At 33.8% G+C, this 13,139-nt stretch overlaps 2 protein-coding genes across 2 annotated transcripts; both read left to right on the top strand.

Annotated features, from left to right (window-relative positions):
• Positions 1-1,489: 1,489 nt before the first annotated feature.
• LOC106117625 (synaptic vesicle glycoprotein 2B-like) lies at positions 1,490-6,823 on the top strand. The gene is made up of 10 exons (XM_013312008.1): positions 1,490-1,580; positions 1,982-2,143; positions 2,606-2,765; positions 3,683-3,804; positions 4,233-4,474; positions 4,717-4,865; positions 4,946-5,078; positions 5,225-5,502; positions 5,782-5,909; positions 6,319-6,823. The coding sequence occupies exons 1-10, from the start codon at positions 1,514-1,516 to the stop codon at positions 6,387-6,389; spliced, it is 1,512 nt and encodes a 503-aa protein (XP_013167462.1). The 5' UTR covers positions 1,490-1,513; the 3' UTR covers positions 6,390-6,823.
• A 176-nt stretch (positions 6,824-6,999) lies between these two features.
• On the top strand, positions 7,000-13,139 carry LOC106117598 (synaptic vesicle glycoprotein 2B). Its single transcript, XM_013311974.1, has 10 exons — positions 7,000-7,197; positions 9,099-9,260; positions 9,827-9,986; positions 10,131-10,252; positions 10,666-10,907; positions 11,173-11,321; positions 11,796-11,931; positions 12,018-12,295; positions 12,849-12,976; positions 13,062-13,139. Exons 1-10 carry the CDS (start codon positions 7,119-7,121, stop codon positions 13,106-13,108), a joined length of 1,503 nt encoding a protein of 500 aa, XP_013167428.1. The 5' UTR covers positions 7,000-7,118; the 3' UTR covers positions 13,109-13,139.

The following is a 13,139-nucleotide window of genomic DNA, read 5'->3' as shown; positions in this document are numbered from 1 at the left end:
TAATAACAAACCTACTTACCTAATCTAAGCCATTTCAAAACTGGCATTTTGCTTTTTATTCTTAAAAAGTGACAGTTGGATAAAGTGTGCATTAAAGATTTATTAAGATTTACTAGATATATTATTATTATTATTGAATCAATTTCCTACAATGCAATGAAAGTAACTTCCTACAGATGTAGTTTAGACCTTTGCAGTAGTGACCTAAAGAACCGTCTACTTTATTACGGTAATTGTGCCGCGCCTTCGTGAAAGACTAGATATTGTCATAGACTAAATGGTTTTAGACTTGACATACCTTTGTGCTGCTGCTATTCTGAGTCATATTAATATTAGTCTATTTCAAAATGTTAATTCTATTTTTACTTTATATGTCATATATATATATATCACTTGAACATCGTTGAATGAGCCATTTTCTAGTGTCTACTACTACTTTATTGACAAAATTGAAATTAAGTAATCATAATAAAGGTATTTATACATCCAGATAATGTCACTAATACCGGAAGTTGATAGTAACATAACCGGAAGTCAAGTGTTCCAGCAAGTTGAGGTTAAGGGATTGCAAATAGATTGCAATAACTGGACGGCCTCTTGCTGACTTATTGCCGCAATTAGCTATTTAAACAGTCGTGTGGTGTAGATTTCTCAAATCAAGGGGTCTCTTAGTGACAACTTAATAACCCTGAATGACACAGTTACTAGCATGAAAATATTACTATTAGATTTAATAATTCGGTATTGGTTCCCATAAAAATGTATGTAGAGAATTAGGTTTGGTAGGATAAGAAGAATTCGGTTCACAAAGAATTTGGTTAAAAAGAGCATGTTTTGGGTTAAAAAGGCATGCTTATATGCATGATTTGGACATGTTAAAAGGATAAATGAATCAGCTCTGAACCGGTTCAAAAGTTCAGCTCACACAAACATGTGTTGAGTTGAGGTTCATCAACTAAATTGTTAGCGCACGATGAAGCTCATCACGATGAACTATAGTTACGTGAGTCTGGTGAATCCCAGTTCGATATACAAAATTTTGTGCAGGTACAAATAGAACAGATATGTGAGTAGGTTCACTGCTTTACACATGAGCCGTGAGCTGATCTGCAGATCACAAATTTTAGTTGATTTACCCATGTCTATTCTACATTATTCACGGGTAATAACCCTGCTAGCCAAATCTATTCAAATCAATAACTTTGATAAAGTATTAAAGGAGATATGGCATTGACGTAAAAAACGACTTTGTTAACATACGACTGACGAATTTTAATTTCTTTTGTTTGATACAATTTAAGAGATCAATTTAAAATAGATACGAATACAACAATAGTTATTATATATTTTATAGTTGGGAAAACACAATACTATATGTAAAAATTTATTTTAGGATTATTCTAATACTTGTACAAATGTAGATACAAAAGGCAAACTGATAACTATAATAATTACGTCATAGACAACAATTAAATTTATCTCAGTATTACTTGAGTAAGTTTTGAAAGACATCATGTCGAATTCAGAAGAGAACGCTAAAGTAACAAAATGTGACAACGATGAAGTAGTGGAATTGACCGGTAGATCAAAAATCAATTTCTTATTTAGAAAAAAAAAAATTGTAGATAAGAACATTTGTGCCAACTTCAAATAGTGACCAAGCCGACACAAGCAATTGAAGAATTGCAAATGTGATACTAAAATACCTTCTTCCCGATCACACTGTCTCATGACTTTGTACCGATCGTCATTTGTTTTAGATAAAAATATTTGTGCCTTCTGAAAATAGTGACCAAGACAATGAGAGGCATATGTAATTGAAGAATTGCATATATGAAACTAAATTACGTCCTTACTGATCACATCGCCTCTTGACTTTGTGCCGCTAATCAATTGTTTCTGACAGTCAAAAGGCTGTACAAGAATATTCATTTTAGATAAATTTCAATGTACAAGTGGTTACATTATGGAAAATTCTTAGGACATGGCCGATACCATCAGTTGGTGCTGGTGGCTTGCTGCATCATCAGTAACGGTGTGGCGTTGGACATGTTCGGCTTCAGTATCGTGGTGACAGCGGCCGCCTGCGACCTGCAGCTCGACATTAAACAGATTGGAATACTCGCTTCAGCTCCATTTGCAGGTTCGTCACTTTATTATGCTCCGTGATTTTTAAATTCGGATTTGTTTGATAACTCCTTTACTAACAAAGCTGTGATTGTAAAAAGGTCTTTTTATACTTAGGATCTAATCGTTTATATATTTATTTGGTTAACAGATTTATGATTTACGAATATAGTTGTTTACAAATATCTTGAGGACATATGTACGCTACACAGTGCCCTCCCCACATAACACCTATAATTATGTACTGCACAGTGACTCGCGCGAAGTCCAAAGCCGTCAAGATATCTAAAAACTACTATAATAAAATGATCTCTTATTTTTCTACTTTAATCTTGTTTGCTTATGTACAACTTCTATCATTCTATTTTTAATGGCATCTGATGTTTAGTGACGTTTTGGTACTTTGGTTTCAGTTAGTTTGTAATTAGAGAGAGGATTGTACAAACAGAGAAATGATAAAGTTTAACTTAATGGCCAGGTGTTTTGTTCGCGTTTCCTTGGGGCTACTACGCTGACACTGGCGGCAGAAGACGCGCGCTGTTGCTGTCCACAACTGTTGGCTTCATCTTCGCAGCTTTGAGCAGCTTCTCAACCAACTGGCAGATGATGCTCGCTTTCAAAATAATTGGATCAAGTTTGTATGTGTTGTTATTGATTAGGAAGGAACTAAATCATTTCGATTCTCGAACAGCTTATTTTTATGTTGTGACCCTGGTATTCCCTGCAATGTTATATTATAATTGGAAAAATTCAATGTATGGATGAATCGATGTTTATTAGTAGGCAAAAACAAAACGGCTAAAAGGATCTAGATGAAATTTGGTGGAGTGATAGATTACTACATGAACTAGGTTTTTTAATTCCGCTTGAAAGAAGTTGTGGGAAAGTTTAGTCTATACTCAAGTATTTAATAATCACCAAATACGTCTAACGCATGTTCAATAAACGTGAATCTAAGATATTTATCGTGATATCTTTTAATGATGATTGATATCAAATAAAAAGCTTATTCTTTATGATAATTTTTAATCTTATTAAGTAAATCATTTGAAATAAACCGTTAAATATTGTAAAAGTATATGACATATTATATATATAACTGTAACAATACATAAATAGTATAATTGCAAAAGATAATGGAATAGACATCCGCGTCTGATACACTCTGATAGGAATGATTATAACAATCAGTCTTTAATATAATCATCTCGCTCATTCTTATTGAAAAAAGTGAGATAATTATATGTTATTCACCAGGTGTTTCTTTATTGAAAACTGTAAAATCACGGTTAATAATCGTCTAACATATTCACGATTTTAATATATTTTGCTTCAATTTCTTTTAATTTCTTGTTTCATAAACTTATTGAGATGAGTGAAATAAGACGTACATAAGATTTTAGCAATCATTTTATATTTTACAATCTTTACCTTAAAAATCAAGTACATTTTGACGTCTAATTTAACCTATTATAACAAAGAAAATAGCAGCATATATTTTTATATCCTATACTATTCGTAGTCCCCGTTTAAATAAATTGTATTTCATCAACAGTTCATCATCATCGTTCACCTTGGTGATGACGTACCTGGGGGAGAACATCGGCAGCGCGCGGCGCAGTCGATACCTCTTTATTATGAACAGCATGAACCTGGCCTCGGAGATAGTGTCTTTCGGTTCGTAGATATAAATAAAAACAATGACGAGTAACAAGTTGCATTACAATAGAACAGCGACATCTGTTGATGGATAATTTTACTAGTTTATTGCTTCACTCACCATGAGTTTCTAAGACTAAATTCACTATTTAAAACATACACATAGGTATGATGATATGTTTTATACAGAGGTTTTGGTCTCAGAAACCAATCGTCAGAGTCGCCAAATAGTTACTTCCTAAGAAAGACCTAATGTAGATTTAGAATGAAAATTACTACTTAAGGGCTCAGAATTCGGCAATCTTCTATTACATCAAACTCATAGTTTATTTCACACCACAATCAATAAATATAAAATAGCAATCAAATGGTTGCACAATAATTGCTAAAAACAATTATCAGTAAACTAAAGAACTTTAATTTACTTTTTCTCATGTTTCTTTCAGGTCTTGCACTCTTCATCTTGCCACTAACGTTCCATTGGTCAGTACCATGGCTTCAAATAACATTACGTGCCTGGAGATTGTTTACGTTTATTATTGCTGTACCGTTGGGAGTAGGCGCTGTGTTATTATTCTACCTCTATGAGAGTCCAACATTTCTAGCGAATAAGGGGGATACTGAAGAAACTAGAAAAGTGTTGAGAAAAATATTTGTGTTCAACGGTGGAGATGAAAAAGAATTTATGGTATTTTATTTAAGTGTAGTAATTTATATTATTAAAAATGTCCACGAACCAAGCAGTAAATATTTTAGGTTATTACTATAACAATACTATTTGTATCAGGATTAACAATAATTTGGTAAAATGAAAAATTTATATATTTACAAAAGACTAATTTACTTGTTTTTCATATTAAAAATGCCTGTAGTAAATGAATAGCAATATGTTCGCGGATTATTTTAGAATTTTTGCTTAATAATTTTCAGATTGGACACCTAAATCACAGTGAAACTATAAAACTCAAAGAGGAATCTATCTGGCAATCATTAAAGAAGCAAACTGTGCCATTGTTCCAACCCCCTTTGCTTTGGAGTACTATTCAGTTATTTTATTTATTGGTCATTTGTTGTACGACGTAAGTAATTATTTTTTGACATGACTGAGAGAACCCGACAGAGGCTCAATAACGAAATAACCATAATTTTTATTTTACAGGAACAACGTATTTCTAATGTGGTACCCGACTATGGTGAATTTGTTCTTTAACTCAGTGTCTAGTGGCTCTGAAGATATGGGCTTTTGTGAAGCTGTAGTTCAAAACATAACGACTGATGTTAATGCTGAAAACGTTAGTTCAACATTAATCATTTTATGTATAAAATATTAATGGTAGCTAACTCCATCTAGTGACAAGTAGCACACTATAGTAAAAAGAAAAAAATTAAACATTGTTAAAATTAAAAGTAATGTTTTGTCCATGTATTATCATTCCAGTATGTTTGCGATGACTCCATTTCTTTGAAGACAATTTACTCTGGAATTGCTCTTGGATTTTTCTTTACGATTATCAATCTCGCCGCATCGAAGTTGGCTTCCTGGAGACGTTTAGTTTTGATGAGCTGCTACTTGGTGGCAGCACTGAGCAGTATTCTCGTCGGATCACTGACAGAACCTATTGCCAGCATGATATTCTTCATTCTGATACAAATAACAGCAATCGGTATTGGATCAGTGTCTTCATATTTTGTAGACTTGTATCCTACGTCTCATAGGTTTGTACGACTGTTTATTTGCATTAAATAATAGTGTAGGCGTTTTTTATAATTTATTAAAGTTTTAAATTATTCTAAGAGAATAAGTTAGGGATTCTAATACTTATGATTTCTAGATGCTTTTATAAACGAATCTATTAGAACAAAAATTAATTGGGTTACATTTTCACAAAGAAATCTATTGTAGTATTTTCAAAACAACCATTTTATGTGCTGCCAACAAGTGCCACAGTAAACTAATTTATGATTGTCCTTAGCGTCGTATTTTTGTTTTTACAGAAGTCTGGTGACTTGTCTTGCCATGATGGTGGCGCGGATGACGTCATTTTCGGGAGTTAACCTTCTTGGCGCAGTCGTTGTAAGCAACTGCAACTTTCTCTTCTACAGCTGGGCGGTTTTTGTCCTAAGTATGTTTGATAATCATTCTCCATCTTGTACCTTACTGTATCTATCCTGTGTAATTTTCAAAAGAGAAACACTACAACAGTCTTTCAGCTTAGACATTTTTTAATATGTTAATATATATTTAAAATTTATTGTATTAGGTAAATTAATTTGAAATTATTAAGTAAGAACTGTTACGAGTAATTAACAAGTAATTAACTGTGTAGTTGCGGTGGAACGCTGATGTAAAGTTTTATTTTCTAGATGTGGCATGTTTTTTTGGACAGACGCACTAAAGTAAGACGCTATCTTATCCGTCCGATCCTCTGCTAAAGATACCTCCTCTTCCCATCCCTTTCTTATAAGAAAAGGGTAGTAGGGTGAGATGATTATAATTTTTTTTTCTAAAAAATATTGTTTCTTTGTCCACAGGTGGCGTTGCGGTTGCATTTTGTCTACCAAGTGATAGAACTAAATCAAAAAACAACTGTAATAATTGTTAATGGAATTGTTGATAAAATAAACGTGAATCAGTTTTTTTACAATACATACCTACTTAAATTTGTACCTACTGTTAGAAAGAAAATCCGAAAATGAGTCAGTGTATTGACTCAACTCTAGCCTTACTGGAGTGTCTATGTTTGTGTCCCATCACTGTTCATTCTGACACCAGACTTTGTAACGAAAGCACGTCATTCGCGCCAAAGGATTGTAATTAATAATGTCTAAAACTACTTAGTTCTAACAAAGTGTTTTTGACAGTAAATTGCTTGTTTAGCCATGAGTCGACCACTGGTGGGATAGGCCTCCCCCAAAGATCGCCACGATGACCGGCCATGTGCTACCTGCATCCAGGATAATCTCTCACAACCAGATCATCGGACCATCTTACAAGAGGCCTGTCGACAGTAAATTACATGTTTAATTTACATGTGATACATTGAACTACAAGGACAAAAGCTTTTTTTATTTATTTAACACTTACTGTTCTTTTAACTTATCATAGTAAGTAACGAAATAAAAAATTAAATTATTGTTCACTGCGCTTTACAATACGTAAGTATTATTACTCGATTAAATAAATAGCGTCATGCAGCCACAATTATAACAAATTGTTAAAAATGTAGAAGACCAATGACGTTTCCAGTAATGACTAACATAACGTGTCGTTGTAATTTGAATATCGTCAGATGAGATGGTTTGTAAAGCGTCGGATTCGCTAGAGGTAGGACATGGATTTAGAAACAAAAGTCGACGACAAAGTCGATACAGTTGGCGTTTACAACTACGACGATGCCGTTGAATTAACAGGTAAATATTTTTTATTTCAATAAAATAAACTACACTATCAAACATATTCTTATAGTTAATTCATGAATGTCGTACTATATATCGATTTTTGAGTAGTTGAAAATAAATATACTTTAAAATAAACATAACCTAAAAATTATTAACCTAAAAATTTTGTTTGCACATCGTGTAAGTTGCTCAACGAGTTTGTGAATGTTGTTTTGGATTCTTGTTTTGTTTGATTGAATCTGATGGATTTATATAGAAACTTAGAAATAAAATCGCATAATAACTGTAATTTGGCGTAAATAGTGTTTGTTTCAAGTTTAAATATTATGATAAATAAGTATACCTATTTACATGATAAAATAAATTAGAAAAGCGTATTTTTCTTATCATTTATCAGTACTTTATGGTACAATTAGAGACTTGGTTATTATTTTTGTTATTATATCTAGTATCCATAGTCTATTTGAATAGACCAAAATTTTTTTTTAGTATAGTATATTTGTAATTGAGTTCATGAGAAAAGAACCATTTTGTGATGAAATACGTAAATTAAATAAGAAGGATCAATTATTTTTAATTAAGAAAGTAATCTACGAAGTACTTACAATGCAATAAAAACGATCTTATTGTGATTTTTATTTGAACAAAAATGGACATAGCAATTATTATTAAACTATTACTAATTAGTTTAATTGTTGGTTTTTATTGTCGGAACACTCTTTTGTGGTTTTTGAATGTAGTGACGCGGTATATTATCGCGTCATTGTCAATGTTTTATTAAAGGGAGTGAAAAGGATGACAATATCTATATTCTACTAGACAGGCTATGAGCGGTGATATTTAGTGTTTTTTCGATTTTGCTGATAGTAGTGGAATTAGATGAAATTAACCGACTTTAACTACAAGTTAAAGCGCTTTTAAATCTACACCAAGAATATACTGTAATTTGCAAGCAGCGTATTTTGCAAAAAGCAACCTATCTATAAGAATTAGTTTAAGATAATCATTTAATTTTGTTTATATAATAACATCACGTTTTTATGTTGAACGTCATGATGTATGCCGTATGCCCAGTTTTTGTGTTTTCTGTGATGTATTCATGACACCTTAGTAATTTTTCAGTTCATTCGCGTCGTAAAATGCGTATAATCGCGTAGTTGGTGTGAGTTTCAAAGATTTACCATTCATGGTTCATTTAATATTTCAAACGTTCCAGTTGTTCTATAGAATAGAGTGAATACGCATTCACTTAGCTAGCGCGTACTATCTTTCGACCACATGACAACTTAACATCAGATGGAATCGTGGTCAAGCGCAAGATTATTCAATATAAATAAATAAAAAAAGGTTCTATTTAAAAAAAATAGGTAATATTGTATCCAATTACTATTTTTTTCTTTGTCTTCTGGACTGTTAGTAATCATCTATTTAAATGTTTTTTACCTCAAAGTCTAGTAACCGTACTATATCTAGGTCATGGATTACTTGTGGCTAAGGGACAATACACATGACTATACTTCAAGCCACTGTAAAGAGGCTTTTTCCTGCGATACGGAATTATTTAAATATTTGTAGAATTCCACTGCAGTCACATTCGTATAACACAAATATTGTCATCCCTTTTATGCTCATTGACTAAACAAAGACGACACTATGTTTCACAGCAGTTGTTTTCTACGGTAAGATGAACGTGAACTGTGGACCTAGCATGAATATTTGTGACAAGTTTAAAAAAATGGGCAATATAGATCGTAAAGTACACCAAAAAACTCATACTAATTTCGACATAATTGACGATGACTATACGAAGGCGATTGTCACAAATATTCGTGCTAGGCCCGCTGATGCAGACTGCTTCAAGCTGCTGAAAGCTTACATTCGTGTACAGCAGCCCTGAAGTGCATGTTTTGTAGGTCATGGCCGCTACAATTACCTCGTCCTGTTCACATGCTGTATCATCCATCATGCGGTGGCGCTGGACATGTTCGGCTTCAGTATGGTGCTTGCTGCCGCAACTTGTGACCTGCAGATTGGCATTACGGAGACGGGGATTCTCGCTTCAGCACCTTTTGCAGGTGATTTACATCAAGCTAAGCTTTGATGAATCAAAGATGTTAGGAACCTAGAAGTAGAAACATCAGCCCTAAATTATCCACAGTTATAACAAATGCCAAGGGAAGGGAAATATTAATCTTACTCCTTACTAATATAATAAAGGCGTGTGTTTGGATATATGGATGAATGGATGGATGTCTGTTAGAATGTATCTGCATGTACCTCCAGGCTGCATGGATTTCGCTGTAAGTTGGCATAGCCTGAAAGAACACATAGGCTACTTATTAAGGTTTTTTAAATCCACGCACAAGCAGTCGCGAGCAACAGCTAGTTAATGATAAAACCTAAAATAAAACTTGAATATCACGTACGACAAAAAAAAATATACTTGATGAAAATAGAATGCAAAGTAAGTAACTAAAATAACCAGATAATTAAAAACAGAAACAGTACAAAAAAGTGGGAACAAAGCTTAGAGTAAAAATGTTTACAAGAGTGTTGCGATGCGTACGTTGGCCCGTTAAAAAAGTATGACGTTAAATAAGCAGATATGAACCAAACGTAAAAGATAATTTGTGTTTTTCAGGTGTTTTCTTTGCCTTCCCATTCGGATACTACGCCGACACTGGCGGCAGAAGACGTGCGCTGCTATTGTCTACAATTGTTGGCTTCACATTTGCAGCTCTAAGCAGCTTCTCGACCAACTGGCAGATGATGCTCGCCTTTAAAATACTAGGATGCAGTTTGTGAGTATTCTTCAAAGGCACTTTACGTTGACTCCAGTATCTTATAAAAGGAAATCATTTTACTTACTATCTTTTGATGTGCTGCACTTTTTCGTCTTTCTGGGAACCGTTGCAAAAATATATTTTTTTGTAAATTTATATCAGTTCCACAGCCTCCTTTGCTCTGACCATGGCATACCTTGGTGAGTGTGTCGGCAGCAAGCAGCGGAGTCGGTATCTTATCATCATGGTCAGCATGGATCTTGCCTGCGAAGTTGTTTCTAACGGTACTTCTTTTAATTTACCCTCTTTCATGAGACTTTTACGGTTTTGTGTTTCGCAATAACAATGGAAAACCTTTATCTACTAGAACGTGCCGCAATTGGAGTGGCCGGCTTTTCTATAGCTAATTCTTGGTGTATTTCTAATGTTCACAAGTTTGTATCAACATCATAACGAGGGTTTGTTGACTTCACACATTTCTTTGAATTTCTTCGCAGATATGTGCAGGTTGCATCACGATGTTTACCTTCATCGTAAGAAGAAAATCGAAAAACTTATTGGTTAATGACGGAATTCTAACCCAGAACCTGCGATTACAAGTCATGTGCTTTAACCTCTGAACCACCGACGCTTTCCTGTACCACATTCATCAAATATGACAACCTTGTCTGTTAAAATAAAGATGTCTTTTTTCCAGGTATCGCGTACTTTGTCCTGCCTCTTACATTCCACTGGCCAATACCCTGGCTCTTTATAACTTATACTCCTTGGAGATTGTACACTTTGATATTAGCTCTGCCTTTGGGAATTGGTGCTTTACTTCTCCTCTGTCTATACGAAAGTCCCAAATTCCTCGCTAACAAAGGAGATACTAAGGAAGCTTTGAATTTATTGAGAAGAATTTATGTCATCAATGGTGGAATCGAAGAAAAATTTCCGGTATTGTATTTCTTTAAGGCTTATTTCGTTAAGGCAGTAGTGATGGCAGGAACTAAATAAGGGAATGAAATAGATCACAATCAGTTTTTTTACTAGTCTTTCCTCACTGAAACAAGAGATTTGCTTATAATTTAAATACAATGCAACTAACAATATTGAAAGATAAAATCTAGTCATGATTACTAAATACTTAATATAACAATTTTTAAACAATTACAAATGTTACTGAGCAGGACTTTTCTAGTTTATTGTTAAATTGTTGCAGGTGAAACAAATTAAGCAACCGGAAGAAATAAACAGCAAAACTGACACAATTTGGTCGTCATTAAAAAAGCAAACTGTGCCATTATTCCAACCTCCATTGCTGTGGAGGACTTTACAGCTGTTTTATCTAATGATTTTATGTTCTACAACGTAAGTAAGATTTATTACTTGATTTATAAAACGCTTGTCGAACTTACTACCACGGTGGTATCGTAGGAAGATTACAATATTACTTGTTTTTATCCTATAAAAACTGACCTTTTTGGTAAATAAGAATAACAATTGGATTTGTGACGTATGAGGTCACGACCCTCAGTTATAAGGAAAGGATACACAAAGAGATTTCAATATTCTAGTATTGTGTTAATTGGTTATTAAGCGTCATAGAGTAAAACGTAGAAACTAGGCGTAAAAGTAGTGAAAAAGAACAACGCCATGCGAGAAATGTCCGATTTACTGTAAATGACGTGTTTCCTGTATTTAATTCCGTGCAGAAAGCGCCCCGTACGTCCGTATAAAAACTTCGCTTTAAAACATATGTTTCAACAGTGGAAACTCGCATTTGTCAAGTTAACTTCTGGTTCTTTATTTATTTTTCGTTTTATTTTCTTTGTTGCTTTCCAGAAACAATGTATTTGCGATGTGGTTTCCGACAATGGTGAATTTATTCTTCAACTCCATATCAGATGCCTCATCAAACTCCGGCTTTTGTGAAAGCGTTGTCCAGAACGTTACCATGAATACACATAATATTGATAATGTTGGTAAATTTTAAGAATTAATTGCTAAACTAACAAATTTTTTTTTTTAATAATCACTTTTATAAAATTATTTTTTTCATTTCAGTTTGAATGTGACGATTTTATGTCGTCCAATACAATTTACTCTGGCATCATACTTGGACTTATAATATCTTCTTTGAATCTGTCTGTCTCTACCCTGGCGTCGTGGAGACGTTTGGTATTGATCGGTAGTTATATAGTATCAGGGGTCAGTTGTGTGTTAGTTGGTCTCCTATCACATCCTATAGCTAACATAACTTTCTTTATCTTAATACAAACGTCTGCTATTGGAGTGGGAAGTGTTGCGTCATACTTCGTGGATCTTTACCCGACGACGTACAGGTTTGTTAATCATTTTGATTTCTATTTAAACATGTCCTATCTTTTCTTCTATTGACAAACTGTCGCCTGCGATTCCGTCCGTGCGGAATAAAAAACAAAAACAGCATATGCGTTCTTTAAGACTATGTTTTACAACTATGCCAAATTTAAGCGAGTTCTGGAGGGACTTTCTAACAGTCATTATCCATAAATCTAAAAATTCGCATTTATAATATTAGTAAGGACCAGCTATCAACCGTAAATCTGTCGGCGCGGAATTAAAAAAAATACTTAATAAGTATCCTATGTGTTCTTCCATACTATTTTCTACATCTGTCAAATTTCTGCGAGATCCATTAATCCGTTCCGGAGATAACTTAAAATAGACATCCATCTAAGAATTCGCATTTATAATCTATCTATCTATCTTCTCAGCCATGAGACGCCCACGGCTAGGCCTCCCCCAAAGATCGCCATTTATAATATAAGTAAGATATACGCGATATTATTAGTTGTTCTTCACAAAGAAAGATGTTCAAGTTTTACAGCTTTTATATGGTGTATAATGTTCCAGGGGTCTGGTGACGAGTCTGGGCATGATGATGACCCGCCTGACCTCCTTCGCGGGAGTCAACGTCCTCGGGGCTGTCTTTGTCGACCACTGTAACTTGATCTTCTACTCTTGGGCAATTTTAGTTCTAAGTATGTTATTGGTTTGTTAGAATTATTTGCTGGTTATTTTGATTTAATAATTTTTATTGAATAATGAGTTTTTTTTGTTGATCAGGTGGTGTTGCGGTAGCTCTGTTCCTGCCCTCGGACAAAAAGAAATGATCATATAAAATAAAGTTTCTAGAAAAGAAAA

The sequence above is a fragment of the Papilio xuthus genome, unplaced genomic scaffold (assembly GCF_000836235.2).
Source record: "Papilio xuthus unplaced genomic scaffold, Pxut_1.1 DF829567.1, whole genome shotgun sequence".
In the NCBI taxonomy this organism is placed as follows: Eukaryota; Metazoa; Arthropoda; class Insecta; order Lepidoptera; family Papilionidae; genus Papilio; species Papilio xuthus.
Note: the sequence above shows the minus strand (reverse complement) of the source record. Positions and strands in the feature narration are given on the sequence as shown.

Excerpts from the sequence above, each read along its gene's own strand:
- LOC106117598 (XM_013311974.1), top strand. The coding sequence starts at position 7,119 with ATGGATTTAGAAACAAAAGTCGACGACAAAGTCGATACAGTTGGCGTT. Across the intron at positions 7,198-9,098 it reads CGATGCCGTTGAATTAACAG|GTCATGGCCGCTACAATTAC; the intron begins GTAAATATTTTT and ends CATGTTTTGTAG. Across the intron at positions 10,253-10,665 it reads CTGCGAAGTTGTTTCTAACG|GTATCGCGTACTTTGTCCTG; the intron begins GTACTTCTTTTA and ends TCTTTTTTCCAG.
- LOC106117625 (XM_013312008.1), top strand. The coding sequence starts at position 1,514 with ATGTCGAATTCAGAAGAGAACGCTAAAGTAACAAAATGTGACAACGAT. Across the intron at positions 1,581-1,981 it reads TGAAGTAGTGGAATTGACCG|GACATGGCCGATACCATCAG; the intron begins GTAGATCAAAAA and ends GAAAATTCTTAG. Across the intron at positions 2,144-2,605 it reads CGCTTCAGCTCCATTTGCAG|GTGTTTTGTTCGCGTTTCCT; the intron begins GTTCGTCACTTT and ends CTTAATGGCCAG.